Raw genomic sequence first — 23,639 nt, forward strand, 5'->3', positions numbered from 1 at the left:
AAGATGAGGGTAAGTTACATGGTGCGGTTGTTCTTTCTGTGATGAATACATGAGTTGTTATGGAAATAGTCTACTTGCCAACAATGAGTACCCGGAAATGTTGAGTACCCCAAAGTTTTATGTTAGAAATATGTAGTATGGGTCCCCAGTATTCAGAAACTGCCGGATGCTAACTTATATATATTGGACAATTAGCATAATTGACATAATTAGCATAAATTAGCATAATTGTCTATATGGGCAATATTTCAACAAAATTGACTTGGCTGATCTGGGCAATATTAGTGTGGTTTTAGGGGTTATTGACGATGCTGAATCCATTTCTGACATTTTCAAAATTCAAAATGGCTGTCTAAACCGATGACCAGATTTTGAAATCCATCAAAATCGGCCCACTGGCGGTTAAAATCTGGTCACTTTCGGTTTAGACGGCCATTTTGAATTTTGAAAATGTCAGAAATGGATTCAGCATCATCAATTACATCTAAAACCACTCCAATATTGCCCAGATCAGCCAAGTCAATTTTGTTGAAATATTGCCCATATTATGCTGTTATGCTAATTGCCCAATATATATAAGTTAGCATCCGGCAGTTTCTGAATACTGGGGACCCACACTATCTATTTCTAACATAAAACTTTGGGGTACTCAACATTTCCGGGTTCACAATGGGGCCCTATGGGCTGGCAAGTAGACTAAAACACAGAGCTGCAGAATAAAAAAGCGTCAAACATCTGATGACCTGTTTGTTCTTCTCATCACTGCATGAAATTAATTAAATTACAATTTGCTGAACAAGTTTTTAAACATACAAATTTAAAATATAAAGCTTCTATAAAAACCTTTTTGTTTTCGTTAAAATCACAGTGAGAAGAGAAGCAGAATAGAAAAGGCTCTGGTTAGATAGAAAGAGTCTGTTTGTTGGTTTATCAAAATGCTACAGACGCAAAGTAAACACAGTTCAGTGTCAGTAGGAGAAGCCGAGGACACGGCAGCTCAGTGTGTTTGGTCTCCAGCAGCTCCTGAGAGGAAACATCTGGCTCTTTTAAAGCTGATAAATGCTCCCACAGTGTCTCGACTCCCACAGCAGCAGCACCGGCAGTCTGAGCTGGTGGTCCTTCCTCCTGATTGGACACAAATCTGCCATCATGGAAACCCAAAGTGAGTTATGAAACAGTGGATCTTCAGTTTTAGGCGGAGAGACACAGTTTCCCACCTAATACTGGTGGACAGAAACTTTTTTTTTTTTTTCCTATCCCAGCTTTTATTCTGTCTCCAAGTCTGTCAAAGCTTCCACATGTGTTTTGATGTTTCTATAAATATTTCATAATTTCCAATATTTCTTCACATAGAACTGTGTGTGATTCGACAACAACACTGATCTCTGTTGTTATGTTTCCACTTGTGTCTTTGTACCTGAAATTAATGATCCACTGTTTTATAAATGACTGTGAATGTTGATGGTGAATTAGCCACAGTTGCTTAAAAAGGGATAGTTCAACATTTTGGCAAATTGGCCCATTGCCATAATCCCTATAGTCATAGCAGTAGGTTCGTTACCTTTAATTGTTTTTGCAGCAAGCAGTCTCTGCATTTGCCTCAAAAACAACTCTGTCTCATAAAGTTCTGTTATTATCTCATAGCGTGGTGAATGTGCAGGTCACAACTTGTCCACCAGAGCGTTGTGGAGTTGTTGGATTGTGTATTTGATGAGTTTGATGAGGGAAACCAAGAAATCCCATAATGAGCCTCCGTAGCGTAGCTCTGAGCAGCTCACGGCTCTGCTCCGCCGTTCTAAAAACAGCTTGCACCGACAAATAAAGGCAACGAACCTACTGCTATGACTATAGGGATTTTGGCAATGGGCCAATTTACCAAAATGTTGAACTATCCCTTTAAACCATACAGCTCTGGAATGGGGGTTAAGCAAACGGTTACTAGGTTCAGAACTACCAATAAGCCCTTTGAGTTAATTGGTTGATTAATAATGTAAGAAGTCTTGATCAGTGCAGCTTCAATAGAACGGTTCAGACCGGTTCAGACCGGTTCAGGCCAGTTCAGACCGGTTCAGACCGGTTCAGACCGGTTCAGACCAGTCTCCGGTGGTTCTGCTCCGTTTCTGACATTGTTTCGTTAAGTCTTGATCCTGGAAACCGCCATCCCACATGTGGTAGCCATGGCAGCAGATCAGCACTCACTTGACCCGCCCCTTTATTTATCTTCAGGATGCAGCACAGAATTCTCAACCGGGTCACGACTCGACTCCGCCTCGGCTCTGACCGACTCCATCTGAGTTATTTCAGTTTCTCAGTCTCTCCTCTGATTCGCTCCCAGCTGCAGTCGTATCGGCCAATCAGAAGCTGGTCTCGTTCATGTGCGGCTTGGGGCTGGTGGGTGGGGCGGCAGCAGCAGCAGCAGCGGTGGCGGCGGCGGCAGCAGGGCTGTCTGGACTCGTGGCTCTCTCGGGCGACGCTGGGACATCGGCGGTCGCCACGGCAGCGGCGGCGGCGTGGTGGTGGTGAGGTGAAACGGGGGTCTGAGCCCGCGTCGGGCTGACGAGGGCCGAGGGGGCGGGGCTTGTCGGGGAAGAGGGCGTGGCTCTGCGTTGCGACGACGAGGACGAGGATAACGGAGATGATGAGGAGAGCGATGATGATGACGAGGGCGTCCCGGGGGGATGGCGAGCGCTGGGCGACACGGAGAAGGTGGTGGGGGTCCGGTGGCTGAACCGGGCCTCTAACTCGCTGCACACGGCCAAGCTCCGCCGCACGCCGTCCGACCCCGCCAGCACCCCGAACCCGGACCCCCCGGCCGCCTCCGAGCCCTTCGCCAGCTCCTGGCAGCGCTCCACGAAGCTGCCCCGCCGGACCGAGCCGTTCTCCCTCTCCCGGTCCCGGTCCAGGTGGCGCTGGGGGCGGGGGCTGCAGGCCGAGCCGTGGCTGTGGCCGTAGGCGGGGATGGCCAGACTCGGCGGTCCGGCCCCGAGTCCTCCGGCCGAGAAGTTGGGCTCTCGGGGGGCGGCGGCGGGCTTGGCGAGCGGGATCGGGGGCGGAGCCGGAGCGTGTCGGGGGAGGCTGCCGCACAGCGAGGCCGACGAACTGCACGCTCCGGCCAGGCCTCGTCCTCCCGCCGCCGAGTGAAGGCGCTCCGACCTGCAGCCGTCGCTGAGCTGAGAGTGAAGACTGGAGACAGGAAGTCGACAACAGCAGCATCAGCACCAAACATCAACTCATCAAAGTGTCAGAAACAAAGTGGTGTGATGATGATGAGGAGGTTAACATTAAAGGTCATAGCTACAACTTTTTCATCAAAAGGATACATTTTTCAAAAATAATGCATCCACAGAATGTCTAGAGGGGTGCAGAATAAAAGTATTAATTTTACTGAATTTCTTTTTAATAGTATATAAATAATTGTTTAATACATTTTGGCGGGTTAGCTCCAAATAAAAACTGTGTTTTTCCTGCACTTTGAAGGGCTGGAAAAAATTATATTATAGCAAACAATGGAACTGTGTATTTTTTTTTTCAGGTAAAACCTCTTTTAGGCCGTGAAAATAGGCCGTTTCTTTGGGTCTGTTCACAACACTGTATGTTGTAAATCTCTGGGCAGGGCTATTATGGGCTGGCGTTGCTAACGGGAGGAGTGCAGAGAGTCTTCTACTGCAATTAAAGTACTTAGGGGCTATTTGGAGATCATACAACCCCACTTTAAAAAAAAATGCTACTATCCCTTTAACAATATTACAAGCAACTAAGCACACATCATCACCATCATCATCATCAACAATCATTATTAATCATTTCCAGCGACTGACTCAAACTATGAGTCAGGCCAAAGGCAGAACCAACAGAATTATATGTACAGTGTAGTGCTGCACGATTAATCTAATCGCAATCGCAATCGCGATGTCACGCCGTGCGATTACGTAATCGCACGAAAGAGTGCGATTGGCGATAAATGTGCGACCGCGTGAGCCTGTAAACGGGACTTTAACTCCTGTAGTGTGCGGAGGAGCCGCTAATGTGTGCAGCATAGCAGACTCCGTCAGTAGTCATGTGACCAGCAGGTCTGATCACGTGACTACCCAGCTGGCAGACAGCGCTCCGTGTGCTGCAGGACCGTCTCCCCGTGATTACAGCAGGTGTGGAGCTTTAGCGTCACGGAGCGAACTGTGTTCTCCTCCGCAACATGTGCAGTGCGTTTAAAAAACGAGGAGGTATATGCCTGTTGGGGCGAACGCCCAGAAAGCTCCGGTGTTTGGTTTTCTTTTAACTGTCTTTTTTAAAATTTATTTTTTATTTTACTTTACGGTAACAGCCACACTCATTTGCCGTCTCCTCTCGTCTCCTCCGTTGTGTGTGTGTGTGTGTGTGTGTGTGTGTGTGTGCGCGCGCGTGCGTGTCTGTGTGTGTGTCTGTCTGTCTGTCTCTGTGTTACCTGTGTATCTGTGTGCTGTGAGAGGAGGGAGGGGGGAGAAAGGCATTGTAATAAATGATGGCATTGCAGTAGACTATGAAACTGCACAAAAAGTTACCTATTTTTATTTAATACAAAGATACTGTAAGGAAACACTTATTATTTGAGAAATACACTCCTAAAATATGGTTATTTCCTGTGCTGTGCTTGATAATCAAGCAAATAGATTCCTCACAGCATTAATTTACAATATCGTAATCGCAATCGCAAATCGCAATATTTTCCACCATAATCGCAATCGCACATTTTTATCAAATCGTGCAGCACTAGTACAGTGCCATGAAAAAGTATTTGCCCCCTTCCTGATTTCTTACTTTTTTGCATATGTGTCCGACTTAAATGTTCAAGATCGTCAAACAAATTTTAATATCATACAAAGACAACCCAAGTAAATTTATAAAATGCAGTTTTTAAATGATTTCATTTGTTTTTATTAATTAAGGGAAAAAACCTATCCAAACCTACCTGTTACTACTTGTTAAATCCTGAATTAACTGGGATTAACCATCTAAAACCATCTGGGAAAAAAAAAAAATCAAGAACAGATGAAAAAAATCTGTTCTTGAATTTTTTTTAGATCACAGCATAATGAGCTGCTGTTTGAGATCTCTCAGCCTCCTTCACTTTGTCAGACAGGTTCTACTGAAGTGGTTTCTTGATTCAACGGGGATGGCAGTGATCAGGCCTGGGTGTAGACAGTGACACTGAACTCAGCTTTCCTAAAAATGTGGTTTATCACTATGATTTAACAAGGGGGGTAATTACCTTTTTTCACATAGGACCAGGTAGGTTTGAATGTTTCCCAAAAGATGCATTTTATATTTACTTGGGTTATCTTTGTCTAATATTAACATTTGTTTTAAACGTTGAAGTGTGACAAATCTGCAAAAAAGTAAGAAATCATGAAGGGGCAAATACTTTTTCATGGCACTGTGTGTGTATGTGTGTGTGTGTGTGTGTGTGTGTGTATACCTGCAGGTAGAGGCTCTGGGTGTACTGTCAGGTGTTCTGGTCAGGGCCAGGTCACACTGGTCCAACAGCTCCAGCAGCTCCTCCTCCGTTGGTCCACCCAGCGCTGCGAGACAACCAATCAGAGGCCACGTCAAACACACACACACAACTCAACAGAGACACATACACATACAGGTGTTTGGGTAACAGTTAGACCCTGTGATCTGTGTGGTGGTGACATGGGTGAACAATAAAGTTGTGTGAGTGTGGGCGGAGCAGCCTGACCTCTGATGTCCACCTTGCCGGCGATCTCCATGGCGGTGGTCAGGTCCCACATCTGGATGCTGCCGTTGCCGTGGCCGCTGAACAGGTAGCGGCGGGGCCGGGAGCCGATGCGGCTCGAGCCCTCGCACTCGTGGACCATGAAGGAGGTGATGGAGGTGGCGTCCACCGAGCGCACCTCACACACCCTGACACACACACACACACACACACAGTTAGAGCAGAGTGTAGTGTTGTCACGATACCAACATTTTGGTACCGGCTCGAACTTGTTTTCTTTGCATTATTTGAGGTCTGAAAACACTGCATCTTTTTTGTTATTTTGACCAGTTGTAATTTTGGGGAGAAATTGTTATCAGTAGTTTATAGAATGAAACACAAACGTTCATTTTACTGAAACACACACCTATTTGTTTCCCATATGTAGACCAAATTGATCAAATTGCAGGGGTGCAAACTCATCAGGGGTAAAAAAGGTGACAAGATACCGACCCTCTAGGGGGGTCCGGGGGCATGCTCCCCGGGGAATTTTTTTTAAAAACCAACTTTAAAGGTGAATTTACAGTCAATTTTAGCATGAGACTAGGGTCCAGATTTACTCAGGTTTGCACAGCTTTTGCTCCTGTTAAACCTGCACAATCTGTCTCTCTGTGTTTGGTTTTGAAACATGTGAAGGGGGTCTTCAGCCTGTGCAGGTTTAGCATGAGCAAAAGCTGTGCAAAACTTGGAGAATCTGTCCCTTGATGTCCATCAGATGAACCTTGCAAACCTTGCCTTCAAACTAAATAAAATTTAATACAGACTGATTGGTTCATTGTGAAACATTTATTTATTGATGTAAATGTGTTTTCTGTACGTAGGCTATGCTCCGAGGCAGCGCTGCTCTTTCTGTCCAATAACATACATGAAGCTTAAAAATGCCATAGGTTACGTAAAACATATTAAGCGGCAATATGTATTTAAAAGATGTTCAAGCAAACGGTTCGGTTCACGGTTTTGTGGTCATGGTTTTCGGTTCGGTTTCGTATACTTTGATCGTTGGGAAAATCAATCATGTCTTGTATATTCAGGTTAAAACTTAAAGAATGAGGCAGTCTGACATCTGATACATCAATGTGACAGTCTGAGGTTAAAAGTAGGTGATCTGGTGGCAAGAGAGGAGACATTGATAGTTCCATCATGTTTTAATTTATTGGGCAAATAAAGTTATCTAACAAATGCTAAGAACAATTAGATATTCACTGAAATATATAACCTATATTTATTAATTGTGGTTCTTACAAAAAATATATCTTATCAAATATAAAAGCTAAAATGTAAAGCTCTGCCCCTTTAATTAGTGCATACAAAATAATTTAACTTTAGCCTACTAGCCTACTTTTACAACCACATTATTTACCAGCAACATAAAGTGAAACAGAGGCAGAGGTGTCCTGCCACAGTCAGTCAACCTCCTCCTCCTCCTGCTGCTGCTGCTGCAGCTGCACAGGTCGCACTGGAGCTAGTCTCGCTCGCCAGACCCTCCTCCAGAGAAGAGGGAGACACTGCAGCTAATAAATGCTAAACGCGCTAATCGCTAATTGGCCGCGATCGCGAGCATCACACACACGCGGTCCCATACAGCAGACCTACACAACACTGCTGGCGCATCTTCTTGCTCCGACTCGCCGTGCTCAAAAAGTCGCGTTAGTTAGTCTGTATTAAAAGTGAAGCTTCAGGTGTGTATTGCTGGACAGGACAGAAGCAGCGCTGCCACCACTCGTTGTCATCCAGATAAGGTGCATGCGCCTTAAAGAGACAGGTGCATTGGCTCGGCTTGCCTCGCCGGACCCCCCCCCCTCTCAAATTTTTTTTTATTGCGGATTTACACGAATCACACAAATGACCAATTTGGGATCCAAAACGGCGAATTTCGCCGAAAGGTGACAAGTTTGCACCCCTGAAATTGATCCCCCATCAACGCAATATCGTTCGACTTCACGTGGCGACGTCACCGCTGCCGGCGGCGCAAAATGAAAGTACCGGTCCCATCTAAGCGCAGTATGGTACCTTTTTAAATGCGTCAGCACCCCGGTACCAATCTAGTACCGGTATACCAAACAACCCTAGCAGAGTGTAATATCCACTCATTCGCAGCTCTTTCAAAAGTTCCAGCATCTTTTTCTCTCTCACGGTGCCACTCACCTCTTCCCATTGGACGACAGTCTGACGTACAACTTGTCAGTGTCCGGTACCACTCTCTGAATGAAGACCTGCTGGTCGTCTCTCTCGCCGTACGGCCCTGAAACCACACACACACACACACACACACACTGTCATCGTCTGTCCCAAACACACTCATTACAGTGGGACCTCTGCTGGACAAAAGCTGCATTACAGGGACGGTTATTTCTGAGGGAATATTTATTAAGACGGATCAGTTCTCAAGTGCTTTACTCCAGTTTGTTTTGTTTTGTTTATTTAGCACATATTAAAAAGCAGGTAATATAATTAACATTAAAGAAAAACACTGGACAAAGTAGACATGAAAAAAAAACCTCAAGGGGCTTGACAAGAGGACTTATCTGATAAGGCATAAAAAATGGACAAATGGAAAATAAATCTGGACTTCAAGTGTGGAATAAATGTCATTCACTTTTGTAATGCAACACCATGTTTCTTAACAACATTTTTATAATTTGTTACATAATTTAGAAAAAAAGCTGTGTTTTTCAGATATGTCCTGCCCAGTATTACCAAAATGCATTAAAATTTAAAGATAGAAACACAGCTAAAAAACTATTTCAATTACATTTTTTCAGAAGAAAGTATATTTTTTAGAAGTACACTTGGGATAAAATATCATTCCTTTGCGGTTACACCGTTGGACATTTTCAGGGCCAGTCAGTCTTACTTTTGTTTTTTTAAAAAAGGATCAAATGTCATTTCAAATGACATAAAACCAACATGTACATTTTAACAACTCTGATGCATGCTTTTAAAGCAATGATTAAAGATATTTCTGAATTGCTCATCTTTGTAACCGTTATTTGTCACTGACCCACACACATCAAGCTATTACAAACTAGAAAACAGATTATTAAACTATGAATAGATTAAGATATGTTTCACAGATTGTTTAAATGACACTTGAGAGAGAGTTTAATAAAGTGTTCTCATATCTTGGAACCTCTGTAGGAGATCTTGAATTGAGATGAAACAGTTTGCGATTGTGGGGGCCGGAGCTGGGATGCTGTTTTGTTAAAAGAACCATATACAAATTGAGCAGTTTGGAGGTTATTAATCTGATAGATTATGAAACAAAGCTAGTGAGTGACTTCTTGGAGGAGAAAAGGCAACGATTCTCACTGCTCATTCTTGCAACATTAGAACTGGTTGCAGTTTGGTCCAAGCAATGCTGATAAAGGTAAGACACCAGTAAGATACTTCTGGTTTTATTCAGTGACTGTGTTGCGAATAGACTAGGGCTGAAACGATTCATCAAGTTACTCGATTAACTCGATTACAAAAAATAGCTTGAGGCAAAAACTCTGCCTCGAAGCTTCGTTATATTCCTATGACGCGCAGGGATATTGTTCCACACGGACCGTTGTTAAGGAAACACACCAGTCTTGACTTATAATTGTATTATTTACATTTGTTTTTTTTATATATACATTTTATATTGTTAACCTGTTTGGCTTGATATTTTATATTCTTTGGTCTTTTCAGAAGGAGCAAATGTGCAATCCTTATTTGTAATGTTGTATGTTTAAATTTACAGTAAGTTAACTGTGTTGTTACCTACTTATTGCACTTGCAATAAATGGGCTTTTTGGAGCCAATAAAAAAAGCCAAATGCTTGATCATTCGAAGCCACATCATTTTTGTTGTTTTGGTTGTTTAAAAACGCAAAAAAAAATTATCCGATTAATCGATCGATAAAGTGCTAGATGAATCGATTACAAAAAGAATCGATAGCTGCAGCCCTAGAATAGACACAATGAAAGCATCAGCTGGGACTCTGACTCTCAGTGTGAGGGTGTGTTACCTATCTCCGTGCCGGCGCTGCAGCCCCCGTGTCCGTCCACATCGTCCAGGCTGAGGATCTTGAAGGAGGTGAGCGGCGTGGAGCCCGGCTGGGTGGAGATCATCCCTCTGAACCGCGTCACCGTCCACGTCCGCACGTGGTTGTTGTCCGCGCAGACTGAGAAGAAGAAGAGACGCAGTTGGCAGGTCAGGTGTGGAGGAGAGAAGACGGCGACAATCATGACAACAATCTCTGAACGCTGCTGTTACGCTGCATTCACATGGAATCTGGCGGACGGCAGACGGCAAACCACAGAACGGAAAGCGAAAAACATCAACGGGTCCAACAGAACGGCAAGACGGCAAAACGATACACAGGTATTGCTATGGTGATGGCGTAATTCCATCGCGTTGGACGGCAAAAGTTTAACCCTCCTGTTGTGCTCCTGGGTCAAGGAAGGAAGGCAGGAAGGCAGGAAGGATGAAGGGAAAGAAGGAAGGAAGGACAATGGGAAAGATGGGAGGAAAAAAGGAAAGGGAAAAGGAAGGAAAGACAGAAGGAGGGAGGGAACAGATTGGGTCAATTGGGTCAAAAGAGGAAGGAAGAAATAAGGATGAAGGGAAGGAAGGAAGGAAGGAAGGAAGGAAGGAAGGAAGGAAGGAAGGAAGGAAGGAAGGAAGGAAGGAAGGAAGGAAGGAAGGAAGGAAGGAAGGAAGGGGAAAAGGATTGTGGAAAGAAGGAAGGGAAAAAGGAAGAAAAGGAAGGAAAGAAAGGTGGAGGGAGGGAACAGATTCATTCAAGGAAGGAAGAAGAAGGGAAAGAAGGAAGGGAAAAAGGAAGGAAAGAAAGATGGAGGGAGGGAACAGATCAGGTCAATTGGATCAAAAGAGGAAGGAAGAAGAAGTAAGGACGACGAGAAGGAAGTAAGGAAGGAAGGAAGGAAGGAAGGAAGGAAAGATGGAGGGAGGGAACAGATCAGGTCAATTGGATCAAAAGAGGAAGGAAGGACGACGAGAAGGAAGGAAAGATTGTGGAAAGAAGGAAGGAAGGAAGGAAGGAAGGAAAGAAGGAAGGATGGAGGATGGGAACAGATTGGGTCAATTTGACCCAGAAGGACGACAGGAGGGTTTAAATATTTTAACTCTGGGCGGCATCACCGTTTGCCGTTGACATCGACGATGATTTGATGTGACTGGTAGGTAATAATTTTTATGATGTATGCTGGTATTTCTATTTCTTGTACCGTTATGTATTAATATACGATGTATTTCTATCTATTTATTTCTACTTTATGTGTTGTATCTGGTGTGTTTATTGTGCCAACTGCTGTTGTACACTGAATTGCCCCCTTGGGGATATTAAAGTTAAATCAATCAATCAATTCTTTCCTGCCCCAAGTTTTGCCGTCGTTCTCTCGTCCACTAAAAAGAGCCGTCTGCCGGACTCGGTGTGAATGCAGCGTCACTCAGACTCAGACCTGAGATGAGGTGTTTCTCCGACAGCATGATCTTGGTGACGGGGCTGCGGTGGACGGAGAAGGTCTGGAAGAGCTGCGGCCCCGAGCCCACGGTCTCTGGATGCTGGACGATGACTCGGACCGTCCCGGAGCTGGTCCCGTACGCAATCTCAATCCAGTTCCCGCTGTCGCCTGGTGGATGGAACAGACACAAGACGGTCACCACATGAATCCAATAATACCATCTCTCATTAGATTCATTGTTTCATACTATTTGATACCAGCACCAGAACAGACTGATAACTTGTTGTGACACTTTGTTTCCTTTATCCAGGGTTCCTACAGCTTAAGCCAAGTTAAATTTAAGACTTTTTAAGACATTTTTAATGCCACTTGAAATGAAATTTAAGACCGACTTCATAATAAACACAAAAAAAGAAAAAATGTCACCACATACATAGGGTTAGGGACAATTTTACCCACTTTCCTATGTGGTCCAAGGTAAAGCGACTGCTACATGAATAATTGGGGGGAGTGACATCATTTAACAGCTGTATAGTTGTGGAGAGGAGATGATGAACTAAAAAGGACACGTTTGCTCGTTCGTATGTTTCCATCCAAAGTGATTAAAATAACTGGGAATTGCGCATTAAAAGAAATTTGAGTTCTGTGTGTTTCCATTAAAAGTACGGACTTTGGTGAAAACTACAAACTCGCACGAGTTTTCCGCAGCTGTCTTTCATAATAAATGCATAAAAAGTCAGAAAAAAAAAAAAAAAAAAAACTGACTCGGGAGCTGGTGGCGGTGAGAGATTTAGCGGTGACGGCCGCCACTAACTTCTCTATGTCGGAACGTTACCAATTATTTTGAGATTTGAGACTAATTACAACCATAAAATCCCACTTATCAAGTGTTAACATTTTTAAGACCTTTGAAAAATTGATTTAAGACATTTTAATACCAATTAAGGCCTTGTTTTTAGATTAATGAATTCAATGCCTTTTAAGACTTTTTAAGGATCCGTAAGAACCCTGTTTATCAACAAACAGCAGCTCCAGTGAGTTGGGTGCTGTGGTGCTGTGGATCCAGCTGTGAACATCAGATCAGTGTGATCAGAGCGTCAGTGAAGCTGCTGAGCGGCTGCGTACTGGTTTTGGGGGTGAGGTAGACGCTGAGGGCGGTGATGGCGTCCTCGGTGGGGTCTCTGTACAGCTCCGTCACCAGCAGGTCGTTGTCCTTCATCCTCAGAGGAAACTTCTGGACGTCTGACAAACAAAGAGACAAACAGGGACGTCACAGCAGGGATTCTCACTTCAAACTAATCTTTACTCATGATTTGCAGATAACAATCGATCCTACAGGGATCCACTTGATTTTAAATCCAACTTTTTTTTTTTTAGGCTGTAGCTTAAGTTAGGGTTTTATGTAGGATAGGCAAATGTAAGTATTATGTTTCAGTCTAAACCTTTTCAGTCATTATCATCATATAAAGTAGCATTTTGTGTTATCTAGAACAGTGGTTCTCAAACTTTTTTATATCAAGGACCCCTAAATTGACACAAATTAGACCACGGACCCCCATTGGACCAGATTTTGAAGTAAACACCAGAAATACACAAATATTTGTTCTGAGACTGAAGAATGTTACTTTTTTGAACATTTAAATTAGGGCCAATGGCGTGAATTTTTGGAAATATTATAGAGACATTTCTGGAAAAAAGTGATACAATTTCTCCGAAAATGTTTTAGCATTTCTAGGAAGAACTGGTAAAAATTCAGGTAAGTAAAAAGTAAAAAGAAAATTAGAAAAAAAAAGTGGTAAAACTTCTTGTAAGAAAAGTAAAAAATAAAAAAAGTAAAAAAAATTCTAGAAAAAAGTTTTTTAAAAAATTCTCAAAAAATAAAAAGGTTTTTCAAAAAATTCTAGAAAAGGTGCTAAAAAATAAAAAATAAAAACCTTCTAGAAAAAACTGGTAAAATTTCAAGAAAAGGTTGGGGACCCCCTTCAACCCTCTCAAGGACCCCTGGGGGTCCCCGGACCCCACGTTGAGAACCACTGATCTAGAATGTATATATTTATTATCAGCTTGTGTGTCTATGTCCTGTGTGATGACAGTTACTACTACTAAACTAATCCATCCAGAGTCCAGACATTTCACATTACGCACGTTTATAATTAATAATATATATATATATAATTATATAAAAATTGATGATCTGGGCCCATGAACATCTGAACTGAATTTAGTGCCGATCCATCCAGTGAGGTCAAAGGTCAGGATTACCAAAGTCGCTGAGGTTCATCCTCTGAATACCACCAATGTCTCAGCAAAACTTCAGCTTGTTGCACCATATTGTAGTTTGGACTAAGGTGGTGAACTGACCCTCTGACAGAAGCATCTGTAGTTCCTGTAGTGTCTTTACCTATGTAGTAGATGGATCCGTTGTTGCAGCCCAGGATGAGGAAGGAGCCGGCCGTGTCGTAGCTGCTGATGGGAACCACGTCCTGGTTCTGCACAGAGACAACAGAGGACACGACACTGAGTGTTTAACAGCTCAACCCTTTAGTTTAGAAATCCTCCAGAACACATCTGCAGTGGATCGTTCAGTGTCAGTGAGAGAATCCAGACCTGAACAGATCAGATTCAACACAGGGCTGAGCCATCAATCGATTAATTATGTTTTGGTTTTTTTGACGATCTTGTACACACTGCTACAGCTGGGAGGTTAGATCTTCACATGTTGAACTGTTTTAATACAAAGTGCAGCCAAACACCAGGCTGAAGGGAGAGGAGCAGCAGAGGCTCCTTTTTTATTGTGTTTTTTTTATCTTTAGTATTTTATCTTTTTATTATGCTTTTATTGTGTTTATTTTGGAAACCTTTGTGTTTATCTTAAATTGTGCTTCATAAATACAGTGGATTGGATTGAACTCTTACAAAGTTTGCAAAGCAGCTGCGTGACGCATCGTGTCACTGTCAGTTTGAAAGCAGAAGCTCACTGAACAGTTACATACTTATTGTTTACAACAGCAGCCTGCCAGCTCTTCTTTTGGCCCTGTTGTTTCTGATCACGCCCCCAGAGGGGAAAATCTAAACAGAATAAAGTTCAAACTTGTTTGAACAATGTCTCTCTGCCATCTGCAGACTGATTTGAAGTAGGGGAGAAAAATAAATTTAAATCGTGAATCAGCTTTGTTGTGAAAAATCTTGTTTGTTTTTTTGGCCTCATCGCCCAGCCCTAATTTTAAAAAAGTCTTTTCGACACAGAGTGAGTCTCCGCCCACCTGCCAGTGTTTGGTGACAGCGTTCCACACTCCGACCTTCCCTGAGTGGCTGGTGGCGATGAGCTGGTTACCCACGAAGAAGAGAGCCTCCACCGGCACGTTGAGACTGAAGACACCTGCAGGACAGACGCACACCTTGTTGTTCACACTGCAGGTTACAACACTGAACAATAACACTGATGTCACCGTGCCAGCAACGCAATGCTCAGTACTCATCATTACTAGAGATGGGACTTTTTGTCGACAAAACCACCGACATTCAACACATGCTCCCCTCGACAAAAAAAATAGAGTGTCGACATGTCGAGGGGGCGGGGCTTGTGGGATTTCCATGTGTAAATTGCATTTTGTCTTTTAATATTTCCTATTCAAATAAACAGCAGAATGTGCCACTTTTCCCCTAATGAAATAAAATATGGCACAATTATAGATTTTCTTTGTACGATTATTGTCAGAGAAATATTACAATTATTATACATTAATTAATTTCACAGCATATGAATGTGTAAAATCAAATATAGTCAAAATACAAATTACATCACTAATTATTTACACTAAAGTATCTACTATTAAAGCAGAAGTAAGTGATATATTATAAGTCTTAAATAGTTATATCTTCCGACCGTGAAGTCGTACCAGTTCGATCTGGTACGAGTTCACCGGTCGGAAGTTACGAGTGGCCGTTATAGTGACTTTCACCGGTAAAACAGGTCGGAAAAACACGAGTGGGTTGCCTGGAACGCTACAAAGTCGTAAGTTGTGACTTGAAGCTGTAATTTACGATTTCAAAAGCCTGCCTGGAACGCAGCATTAGCGAAAACGACCGGACCACTTACTTCTGCTTTAATATATAACCAATGATTAATCCTCCAGAGGAAGTGTTTTAAATATTCAAATCATTAATTGTCATCTATACCAAATACCAAACATTTTTTATCACAAATGACACGCTTTTTAACATTTAAATTCCTACCAATTGTACGTTATGTTAAATGGACCAGTATTTCTTTCATTTATCTTTACTTTGGTGCACATCTGCCTCCGTGTTTCCAATATAATCTTTTTTGGAAAGTGACAGTATTTAATACCACGGTTAATTGTGAAAACAAGTAATCGTGACATCCCCATTCCCATCCCTACTCATTGCTATGTGAAAACAGAGCGCTCATGGGTCAGACCACACACAAAAAAAGTGTTTTGGAGAGAGAGAGAGAATATCAAGAGGTCACAGTGAAGTTGACCTTTGGAGGTTAAAGGTCATACCAATCTCATTCCCGTTGCCGTCTGGACAGATGGACCAAAGGATGATCTCCGTCACAGAGGCCACGGCCACCATCTTGTCATTGTCTCCCAGCGAGCCGCCCATCACCTTGGCGTTGAGCGCCACCCTGTCAATCACCCAGTCCAGACGAGGGGAGGTGAAGACCTGCTGCCACCCGGTGGACTCCTTCACCCTGACGGAGACACAACGCAGAGACACAGTTAAACGAAAATTAAGTTAAGTTAGACGGAGTTAAAAGGGGAAGTCAAGGTTCTACCAGGTGTGTAGCACTGCATAATGTAATAATATAATACATTTTCATGTAATAACATTGCATTTTGTAATAAAATTCTTGAACGCAATATGGAATAAACTTTGCTGCATTTTGTAATAAGTTGTTACGTAATGCACAGAATTATTACAAAATGCGGGTGTTACATTTTTCTAATGAAACAAAATGTAATAATTTGGTGCATTATGTAACAACTTATTACAAAATACGGCAAAGTTTATTACACATTGCGTTCAAGAATTTTATTACAAAATGTGGCAGATTATTACAAAATGCAGTGTTATTACATCATGAGATGAAAATGTATTACATTATTACATATTTTTGGCGTTCTCAGTCCAGACGTATCGATCCACTGAAGTCTGAATGAACGTGTTTTAATTCACAACAGCACAATGTTTCTAAACTGAACTTTTACCTAACACCATCCCATCACATCTTAAAGAGACACAGTTCAAACTCCAGATGTGTTTGGTGCCAGAAGCTCTTTGACTCTGAACAGTGAAGAGGTCATTGTGGACATGTAATGTGAAAGGAACCAGTCAGAAAAGCTCCGACCACCACGAACTAATGACAATGAGAAGAATCTGGAGATGAGGTCACAGCAGCTCTGATGCTGTCAACATGTTATTATTGTCCTCCACCTGCTGTGTGCATCTCTCTACAGTTTGCAGGAGGCATGATTTTTCTTTTTTTTTCATTATTGATTTTTCTTATCTATTTTAGACATAAGAGCAGATAAGATCATCCATTATTCATTCCACGATGGGGACATTTACAGGGTTGTATAGAGCACAGATAAGAAATATAGCAAGAAGGAAAGTAAGAAAATAAGAAAATATATATTATATTATTACTACTATTACTATAATCATTCATTAATTTCTCTGTTAGTGCTATAGCCACCATTTATATTATATATTATACCTGAATTACACACAGACCTTGTTCACAATTTGTACATACACCTATGTTATGTCCACTATGTTTTTTTTTATTTATTTATTTTTTATTGTATTTCACAATAAAAAGTAAAAAGAAATAATATGACGGACAAAACTAGGTTATGATGGGATGTGTAAGACCCTACCAGTCAAAATGACAGACAGTGAAACAGTCTGGTGCAACCTCTGCTGTACACACAGACTCACAACAGGAGCAAAGACATCATGTACCTGTAGCAGACCACAAACTGTGCATAGGCCACAGCGATCCAGTTGTGATGACCAAGGATGATCCGAACCATGCCCGAGTCTGATGACTGACCTACACACACACAAACAAAATAATTTTCAATGTGTTTATACAATCATTAGACTTCGTTTTAAATCCTAGTCCGTGTGTGTGTGTGTGTGTGTTTGTGTTTACCTGCAGACGGCCTCTCTTCCATGATGGCCCTGCCCAGTATCCCAGAGTTCCCCAGGTTGGGGGGCATGGTGTTGCTGCGTCTGACCGGCGCTCTCTCTGCAGGCATGACTCTCCCCCCCATGAGCTGCGACCCGGCCACGCTGTGACGGTTCCGCCGCTTCGCCGGGTAGACTGGGAACACACACACACGGAAACAATTCATGACTGAGAGACAGAGTGGTGTGCAGTGATGGGAATAACGACCTCTAAAATAACAGAGTTACTAACGTTGCTACTTTTTCAGTCAAAAAAGTTACTGTTTCCCCCGTTACCACGCCGTTATGACAATAAAATGTGCTGTTAAAAGGATAGTTCAACATTTTGGCAAATTGGCCCATTGCTATAATCCCTATAGTCTATTTTTAGAACGACGGAGCAGAGCCGTGAGCTGCTCAGAGCTACGCTACGGAGGCTCATGGGATTTCTTGGTTTCCCTCATCAAACTCACTCAATTTACCTCTAAAACAACGCCGTCTTGTAACATTCCGTTTTTTTCTCATAGCGTGGTGAATGTGCAGGTCACAACTTGTCCACCAGAGCGTTGTGGAGTTGTTGGATTGTGTATTTGATGAGTTTGATGAGGGAAACCAAGAAACTTTGCACTTTGCACTTTATTCCCAAACTGTCCAGGTTCCATTGCTGGCCTGATTATCTGACCTGTTTTTTACCTTGTTGTCTGCTTCGTCATGTCGTGTATATAACTGTGTTCCCCTGTTACTGTATTGTTTTTATGTTCTGGGACTCCGGATGGAAATTAGCATCGATGCTACAATCCGGCACATTTACATGTTTCTTATATGTACATTGATGTGCGCTGTCCCAGTCAAATAAACAAATAAAGTAAAAGTAAAGTAAAGTAAATCCCATGAGCCTCCGTAGTGTAGCTCTGAGCAACTCGCGGCTCTGCTCCGCCTTTCTAAAAACAGCTTGCACCAAAAAATAAAGGTAACAAACCTACTGCTATGACTATAGGGATTATGGCAATGGGCCAATTTGCCAAAATGTTGAACTATCCCTTTAAGCCATTACTTGACTCAAGAAGTCCCATCAGAAAATATACTATTATAAGTGTAGGACATTATACATTTAGAGTGAGTTGGTTAAGCTACGCAATAGTTACTTTTCTTATAATTAATTACTTTTATCATGTAGTAACTCAGTTATTAACTCAGTAACCTTTTGGGGAAAGTAACTAGTAACTATAACTAATTACTTTTTCAAAGTAACATGACCAACACTGTGTGGGGGCAGGGTGGTGTACCTGGTGGGGGCAGGTAGCCGTTGAACAGCACGTTTCCACAGGAGGAGCGGTCCAGCTCGTCACACAGCTGCAGCTTACGCACTGTTAACAGACACAGGAAAACACACTTCATGTCACATCACAACACACACACACACACACACACACACATCCTGTCCTAGAGTGATAGTGAGATAGCTACATATGTTAGTTTCTGTCCTTCACAGTCTTATATGTATTTATTACTGTTGTTCTAGCCCTGATTGCACTTTATATTTTATATTTATTTTTATATTCTATATCTATCTGTGCCTTTTTAATGTATGATGTATGAACGGTGCTGTGCTGCTTGCTGGAACCTCAATTTCCCTGAGGGTAACCTCCCATGGGATTAATAAAGTACTATCTATCTATCTATCTATCTATCTATCTATCTATCTATCTATCTATCTATCTATCTATCTATCTATCTATCTATCTATCTATCTATCCATCCATCTATCTATCTATCTATCTATGCGGTCTCACCCAGCGGCGTGATGCCGTAGAACTCGGCCTCGTGCATGAGCATGTGCACGTTGATGGAGCGAGGGTGCAGCTCTTTGGTCCGCAGGAAGTTGAGGATAGTAGCAAACAGAGAGGGGTCTCTGTCGATGAAGATCTGTGGTAGGATAGGAGGGACACACACACACACAACATCCATTACCCTCCAGCAGTGTTATCATGATGCCACTACAGGAGAACAGCACCACTGTACTCACAGCTCCAGTCTCATCCTTCAGAGTCGAGATCCGGCCGCTCAACAAACTGCAGACAAAAACAAAACGCAAACATCCAGCCGTCAGCAACACACACAGAATACATTTAAACTTTAATCATCTTACTGAATGTTACATCCATCCATCAATCCCAATCTACTGTTTATTTCAGTGATCTGCTGTAGCAGAGAACTCAGAGCCACGGTCATGTGACCCTCCTCATCCGAGCCAATCAATCAGCAGCGTTTGTTGCTGCAGAGCTGCTGACTAACCTGGAGAAAAACGAGTCAGGAACCCACGTCAGGGTCTGTCGGGAGGTGCTGAACCTGAAACACAACAACATTTACTTGTAAAAACTCTACTAATTTTCTTTCAATGGCAAAATTACAACTAAGTTAACATACAAATACGTTTTAATGTGAGTTTTAAAGAGGTCACAGATTCCCCGTTTTCCTCCTCTGAACTCAGCCCTACTTCCTGGTGGACCAAATATAAAGCATCCTCTTTTCCCCCCTTATTTGAACTGTCACTGTCATGTTTCTTCCTGAGTATGTTTGCCGGGTCCATGCCTATGTTCCCACAGCCTTATGTTCCCACAGTTGTAAGATTTTTCTCAAAATGAGGCCCTATGTTCCCACTGGACTCTCTCTACCTATCTGGACTCTCTCTATCTGGCCTGTCTAGCCTCTACCTGGTCTTTTTACTAAACTTAGCTAACCAACTCTTTTCTTCATTGCCTAAACCCAACCAATGGTGGGACCAAAGGGCTGAGGGAACATAGGGCCTAATTTTCAGTGACAACAAAGTTAGAAATGTGGGAACATATTTAAGGCTGTGGGAACATAGCAATGACCCCTTTACGGCCATGTACTTTATCATTTCAGTGAGTACTACTAGTTAATAAAACGCTGTCCCTGTCCCTGTCGATCCCTGGACCACAGCCGCTTTCCCTAAACGCAACGGAGATGCTAAATGTTGTGCTGGGATGTTATCACGAGTCGAGTGTCCATTGTCGGACACAGTCACCGACCAAACGCCTCTCTGCTTGTAGGCTAAGTTACTCTTAAAACACGGTGAATGTATTTAATTCCTGACTGTCCCTAAGTTAAATGAAAACACGACCACCTCAGCGTTAACTTACAGCACCCTAGCTGTAGTCGATTTCCCCTAGTTCCATCGTCGGACACAAGCCAGCCCGTTAGTTACCTTAAACGCAACCCTAACTTTACTTTACCGAGTTAAATAACTTGCCTATCTGCCTTGACTGAATAGAAACATACCGTAATGTCTATTTGTATGCCTGTGTTAGCCAGTTAGACAGTCTATGAAGCGTAAGTTAACGTTATGGCTGGACAACATGGTGATGAAATAACGTTACTACTAGTGACTGTAGCTACACGACCGTTGAGTTCAGTTAAAGCCGTAAAGCTACAGTTGTTGTTAGCTGTTTACTATGGAGACAACGGGATGTCCGACGCTGTAGGCTACAGTAAAGCAAAGATATTCAATAAATTGATTATTGAATTCATTAAATGGATTGTTTATAAACCGTCTTGGAGTAAAGTAAAGTCCCTTTGGAAAACACTGGTGAGCTGATGGGACCTGTCCGATAACGGACGTCGCTCCGTTAGCCGAGAGGCTAGCCGGGGTTAGCCGACACTCCCCGGGCAGACAGACACCGTCCTGCTGCTGCTCACCTCTTCCCTCCCACGTTCAGGTGGATGATGTCCCCGCTCCTCATGGCGTTAGACATCATCGGAGGAAGTCTGCAGCTTGAAAACTGTAACAATGCTTTAAATTTTTAATCCATTTTTTTTAGGATGAATTTTAGTTTCCGTCCTTGTTTTACCCACCAGCCAACTTCCTGTCGGGCAGCGAGACCGAGGGAAAACCCGCGATGGACCACGGAGAAGAAACACCCGGAAACCACGGAGCGGAGCCACAGCTGGAACTGGAACTGGACTACCCGTTCTTCAGCTCAACTTAGGCTACTAAAAAAATAAATACATAAATACACAATCTCATCTGCCTTTCTCACCAGCATGTACTTTTATGATTGATTTTGCACACACCTAAAATGTCGTGTTTAGTGTTGTGGTAGCCTACTCTGGACTTGTGGTCCAGTTAAGACCACAGCAGCAATGAAATGTCTCTCTCACACTCACTTTGCTTAGCCTATTTAATAATTCAATTTAAAGATAATTAAAATTGTAAAATGTTATCATTATGAAAAAATAACAGGGGCAATTACATGTTCATGTATTCTGACAATGTGTAGCTATTAAAGGAACTAGACCTATTTTACTAGCTTCAGAGTAGGCTAAATGATGGTTAAATAGTAAATTACTTGTGATTAGGGAGAATGGAGGCTCTCTGCCATCCACCTAGCATCTCTTGGCTAAAAAACAACCTTATAGATAATGATTAGATTATGTATTAAAATGAAGGGGGATGTCTGGTCACCCTAGCTAGCAAGAACGGTGACACTCTGCCCTCTGCTGTCCCTATACTGAAAGGCATTGAGAAAATTGTGATAAGAGCATCAACCAATGCTGATGGCAATGACTGGCCTCACCCAAATTACATACTGTAAGATTTGTGAGAAAGGTAAAAGGGTTTAAATACTGAGCTGAATGAGCAGAACCATTGTTACACATAGAGGCCTCCAGAACTGTCTTTCAATCATTTTATGCAGCATGGAAGCTGTCCAGACTAGACTGGATCAATAATTTAAACTGGATCAACCACACTTATTTCAGATTTTCCCCCCACATTCCTCACAGTTCGACTCTACCACTCCTCTGTGAATGACACCTTGTTTCCCATTTTGATTTGAGGATAGGCAAAAGCTTCATGAAACTTCTAGCATGTCAGCACTAGATGGAGCTCTTGAGGGGGGATACAAAAGTTAATATGAACAGGTCACTGCATATATATGTTTTTCTTTTTCTTTTTTTTACATATTTTGTGTTATAAACTGTTTTCTTGTCTCTATACAACATCTGTTACACGTCTACCCTCATGTTAAAAGGGTTTTATATGGAGTTTTCCTCAGTGGATGTGAGGGTCTAAGGGCAGAGGATGTTGTTATGATGCTACTGTATGTAAGCCCGTTGAGACATATAGCCTACTATTTGTGAAAATGGGCTATAGCCTACAAATAAAATTGTTAATTTATAAAATGATCTTGCCTTGCCATATTCATCCAGTCATTGTAAGTTCAAGTCCTGCCTAAGAGCCTTAAAAAATATTTGAAGGTGTTTTCCCCTCCTCTGTGTAGGACCACTGTTAAGCAATGATGCAGTTCATGGGTGGAAGGACTTCATGGGTAAAAGTGCAAAGGAAACTTTCAAGTTGGAACATGGTGGGGGAGGTGTTGACAGGGACCTACGCGCCACAAGCCTGAGAGTGAAAGCACAAAGGTAAAACAACTAGATTAGGCACCCCAAGGCCTCCCCTGTCAACTGGCTTCTGCAGGTTTCACACTTTCATTTTTGGACTCTTATTGGTCCGTACGAATTTATCACAATTTCAATCAAATGTTTTTAAATTAGCACACAGGAATTCTGACTACCAGAGCCTAGCAGGTGTTTACATTTCAAAGTGCAATTAATTTTAATAATGCGACACAGTGAAGACCAGTGCCCTACATCAGCATGTTTATTTTTAACCAAGGCCGTTGACGAGATGTGATCCTGTGATGGAGGAAAGCTGAAAACACTGAATGTAGTTTGCATACAAAATCAATTTATGAAATTTGTTGCCAATATGAATACCAGGAAAGAGAAGTTCTCTACAGATAGCCTCTCTGGTAAAGACTTTGGTAAAACAAACAAAGGGCAGCTGGGGCAGAGGGCCCCCTGCCTGGTGCCGGTTCTGAGTTCAAATGGGGGAGAGATAATACTGAGCACAGATGCTTTGGGTGAGTGTATATACACACACTGACCCACACTGCCTTTTGCTGAGAGTGAAGAACAGATTTGCCACTCATCAATAATGTCCACACATCTTCTGATATAGTCTGAAGAGGTTTAATGAAATGTTGTTGAATGAGATAAATGTAATGGAAACTAAACCCAAGTCTGGTCTCAATCACATTCTGGTAAGGGGGTTAGGGTCAAGGGGTCAAGAGCCATTCTAAAAAAAAAAAAAAAAAAAAAAAACAAACAAACAAAGAACATCACCAGAGACCCCACACACCCACACAAGGAACTGT

At 42.4% G+C, this 23,639-nt stretch overlaps 1 protein-coding gene across 1 annotated transcript; it reads right to left on the reverse strand.

Moving 5' to 3' along the window:
- Nucleotides 1-1,892: 1,892 nt before the first annotated feature.
- Nucleotides 1,893-21,293, reverse strand: shkbp1 (SH3KBP1 binding protein 1). The gene is made up of 18 exons (XM_083984705.1): nt 21,121-21,293; nt 19,696-19,749; nt 19,427-19,472; nt 19,194-19,326; nt 18,687-18,767; nt 17,387-17,557; nt 17,194-17,284; nt 15,729-15,919; nt 14,466-14,581; nt 13,604-13,691; nt 12,328-12,444; nt 11,200-11,370; nt 9,744-9,899; nt 7,898-7,994; nt 5,717-5,901; nt 5,453-5,555; nt 2,260-3,183; nt 1,893-2,198 (listed from the first exon to the last, which is right to left on the reverse strand). The coding sequence occupies exons 1-17, from the start codon at nt 21,177-21,179 to the stop codon at nt 2,355-2,357; spliced, it is 2,688 nt and encodes an 895-aa protein (XP_083840831.1). The 5' UTR covers nt 21,180-21,293; the 3' UTR covers nt 1,893-2,198; nt 2,260-2,354.
- Between the last annotated feature and the right edge of the window lie 2,346 nt (nt 21,294-23,639).

Source organism: Trachurus trachurus (genome assembly GCF_905171665.1).
Source record: "Trachurus trachurus genome assembly, chromosome: 13".
NCBI lineage: Eukaryota > Metazoa > Chordata > Actinopteri > Carangiformes > Carangidae > Trachurus > Trachurus trachurus.

Excerpts from the sequence above, each read along its gene's own strand:
- shkbp1 (XM_083984705.1), bottom strand. The coding sequence starts at position 21,179 with ATGATGTCTAACGCCATGAGGAGCGGGGACATCATCCACCTGAACGTG. Across the intron at positions 17,558-18,686 it reads CGGCTACCTGCCCCCACCAG|TCTACCCGGCGAAGCGGCGG; the intron begins GTACACCACCCT and ends GTGTGTTCCCAG. Across the intron at positions 5,902-7,897 it reads CTGTCGTCCAATGGGAAGAG|GGTGTGTGAGGTGCGCTCGG; the intron begins GTGAGTGGCACC and ends TGTGTGTGTCAG.